Genomic DNA, 3,340 nt, shown 5'->3' with positions numbered 1-3,340 from the left:
AATAGACAGCGCACTTTAGAAGGCGCTTTTGTAATAAAGCGCCCTCTAAGGTGAAGCGAAAAAATAAGGAGGAGATAGAGGGACAACAATACAGGGCGCTTTTTAGAAAGCGCCCTCTAAGGTTACCCTTAGAGGGCGCTTTTAAAAAAGCGCTCTATAAGTCCATGTGCATTTCCAGTTTATAAAGCGCTTTTGGAAAGCCTTAGAGAGCGCTTTCATAAGCGCCCTCTTAGGCCCCCTTTAGAGGGCGCTTTTTTTCCACAAGCGCCCTCTAAGGTCCCCTTTAGTAAACATTAAAATTATAACATACTGCGCGTTTTGTTATTTCACTCTCTGTTATTTTCGTTCTTTTTCACGTTAGGGTTCTCACTGCTACGATTTTCGCTACTTCTAAGGCGTTCTCCTTCCACCTCTGTTAGATCTACGACGTTTCCTCCTTCTATTAATTCGTTGTTAGCTGTTCGATTTTGACACCATAGGTATTTTTCTAATCTTCATATTACTTGGTTTCTCTTCTGACGTTCGCTATTTTTCATTTTTGGTTTCATTTTTCTTGGTTCATACATTTATTGAGTATTCTCAACAATAATTATTGTGTTGCAATGCTAGCAATGGAGACTAGGCATTATGGGTTAAATTTCACCAATTGTTCCATTTGTTTCTCGATGTAGAAAAAGGAGGCAGCAATATCTAGGTTCTTGCTACGATTTTAACTTTGTGGTTAGCAGACAAATCTGGTCGCCAACTTTTACTTATTGTGAGTCTGAGCTTTTTCGATAATTTTTGCATTCACATTACTATTTGTTTGGAGGGTAATAAGAGATTAATCAAAATCTCCTATTGCAGGTTTCTTCATCTGTAATGGCTTTGAGTCTTTTGGTTGTTTCAATATCATTCTACTTGAAGGTAATAATAATTTTTTTGTTTGTTATATTTTTTGAACATTTTTTTTTGTTTATTTTTATATATACATAATACATTAACTAGATATTACACATGCATTCATGCATAAATGTTCAGAAATTTGTAACACAGATTCACAGGATTATATATCAGTAAATTCTTCTTTATATTTTTGGTTTTTTATATGGATAATATATTTTATGTTGAATTTGCTCTCAGGAATATATATCACCAGATTCTGATTTATATGCGACATTGAGCCTCGTATCGGTGGCTGGAGTTGTGGTGTGTAAATACAACTTTATTACACAAATGATGGTTTCTATTGTTTGTTTCCCTAACTTCATTATTATAAACTTTCAATTTCTTCCAGGTCATGGTTATTGCATTCTCTCTGGGATTAGGAGCAATGCCATGGATTATAATGTCTGAGGTACAATGTGATAGTTGATGTGTTGAATATATTTTACATAATAGATTCTTCCGATTAACATCAAAGGCCTAGCTGGAAGTTTTGCAACACTTGCCAATTGGTTCTTTTCCTGGTTGGTTACATTAACAGCAAATTTGCTCTTGGATTGGAGTTCGGGAGGTTTGTGTGCATTGCCTATGTTAATTTTCTATAAATATCTATTGTTTCTAACCAGAAGCTTCCTATGTTTTTATCAGGAACCTTCACAATATATACTGCAGTGTGTGTTTTCACAGCAGGATTTGTTGCCATTTGGGTCCCCGAGACAAAGGGAAAAACTCTTGAAGAAATACAACAGTTTTTCAGATGAAGTTTCCTTTCGAGTAGCACTTCAGCTAGTGTTCACTCATGTATTCACATTCATATTTTTTTTTCTGAATCAACTCAATTCATTTTTGTGCTCTTTGGTCTTGTTAAATATGAAAAATACCAAAACAGTGTGATTTTCTAATCTAGCAGCATACTTGCATTTTTGTTGTAATTGATTGATTATAAACAAATAAATGAAAGAGAGTGGTTATTATACATTTCAATTAGAGTAGCAGTGGTTTCGGTTCATGACATTTCAAATAGCAAGAGGATCATATAAACAATAAGCATATATCAGTATTTGTATTTTAATATTATAAAAGCATAAAAAGAACCTTTAATTGCTCTTGTGAATTATAACAAGCAGTTGTATGCCATTTTCTTCTGGTTACCTCTTGTGGCTGCAACATAACCTGAAATGAGAATATGGTCACAGAGACATGTGATGCATGTAAATGTTAAATAACCACACACTTTAGAGGACGCTTTCCAAAATAAGCGCCCTCTAAACCCTTTAAATTTCCACTTTAGAGGGCGCTTTCCAGTAAAAGCGCCCTCTAAACCCTTAAAGGTTTCCACTTTAGAGGGCGCTTTCCAGTAAAAGCGCCCTCTAAACCCTTAAAAGTTTCCACTTTAGAGGGCGCTTTCTTTAAAAAGCGCCCTCTAAAGTGGCCCTTAAAGGGCTTAAAGAGCCACTTTAGAGAGCGCTTTCACCAGGAAAAAAAGCGTTGTCTTTACCTATGCCAGCGCCAGATTAGAGGGCGCTTTAAAGCACTGTTATAGGCCAAAAAAAGCGTCCTTTTTCCCTTATTTGGCGTAGTGCAAGTTGTACGATACGAGCCTTAAGCAATAGAGAAGGAGTGGGACTAAAGGATTCCTACCCTCATTCTGAATATCCTTGGGTATGGGACGAATGACCCAACGCTCATCGTATTCACCTCTATTCATAGACTTTAGTGCAATTCGAATCGAACAATTGATAAGGTCTTCATTACAAGAAACAACAACAAATATTCTCCTCTCTTCACTTGGAAGTTAATATGAGAATTACATGCCACGATCCTTAAGTAGTAAAGAAGGGATGAGACTGGAGCTTTCCTACACTCATTATAGATATCTTTGGGTGTGAGACGTTTGGCTCGTTGCTTATCGTATCCAAATTTACTCATAGACTTTAGTGTGATTATTATCAAATAACTATCAAGTCTATTACATTCTCTCATTCAATCATTTCAATCCTCTTGCCTCCTTAATCATCTTGCTTTCAATCCTAGTGGGCTGAACTACGAATGCTCCGATTTCCTTATTGCACTATAAGGATACGTAGGCAGGAGAATTCAGATTCTTCACGAGCTACCCTATTTATTAATTCTTCATTCATCAATCAATTCCATATTTTTGATACAGAATATTACTTTTCCTTGGTTTCCATGTTCATCCCTTCAGGACGCCTAATGAATAGTCCGCCTTGTGAACCAAGAGTTATTTGGATTGTCCCCAAACATTTAATTTGTTGTGACAGGAGTGGGTATGCCTAGTTTCCTCCACATCCTAGTCAATACCTCTTTGTCTCTTTGGTTCAGAGTTTATTCCTTCATCGATCCAAGATATTATCCTTCTTTGATCTCGAATTATTTGTACCCTAGCAAGTGATAT

General features: G+C 36.2%; 1 protein-coding gene across 1 annotated transcript; it reads left to right on the top strand.

Moving 5' to 3' along the window:
- The first annotated feature begins 861 nt into the window (after positions 1–861).
- LOC127131817 (sugar transporter ERD6-like 6) lies at positions 862–1,884 on the top strand. Its single transcript, XM_051060717.1, has 5 exons — positions 862–906; positions 1,123–1,188; positions 1,277–1,336; positions 1,381–1,495; positions 1,573–1,884. Exons 1-5 carry the CDS (start codon positions 862–864, stop codon positions 1,683–1,685), a joined length of 399 nt encoding a protein of 132 aa, XP_050916674.1. The 3' UTR covers positions 1,686–1,884.
- Positions 1,885–3,340: the final 1,456 nt, after the last annotated feature.

This window comes from Lathyrus oleraceus, chromosome 3 (assembly GCF_024323335.1).
Source record: "Lathyrus oleraceus cultivar Zhongwan6 chromosome 3, CAAS_Psat_ZW6_1.0, whole genome shotgun sequence".
Taxonomy (NCBI): Eukaryota; Viridiplantae; Streptophyta; class Magnoliopsida; order Fabales; family Fabaceae; genus Lathyrus; species Lathyrus oleraceus.
This window is presented reverse-complemented; position numbering and strand designations above follow the sequence as displayed.

Excerpts from the sequence above, each read along its gene's own strand:
- LOC127131817 (XM_051060717.1), top strand. The coding sequence starts at position 862 with ATGGCTTTGAGTCTTTTGGTTGTTTCAATATCATTCTACTTGAAG. Across the intron at positions 907-1,122 it reads CAATATCATTCTACTTGAAG|GAATATATATCACCAGATTC; the intron begins GTAATAATAATT and ends ATTTGCTCTCAG. Across the intron at positions 1,496-1,572 it reads CTTGGATTGGAGTTCGGGAG|GAACCTTCACAATATATACT; the intron begins GTTTGTGTGCAT and ends TGTTTTTATCAG.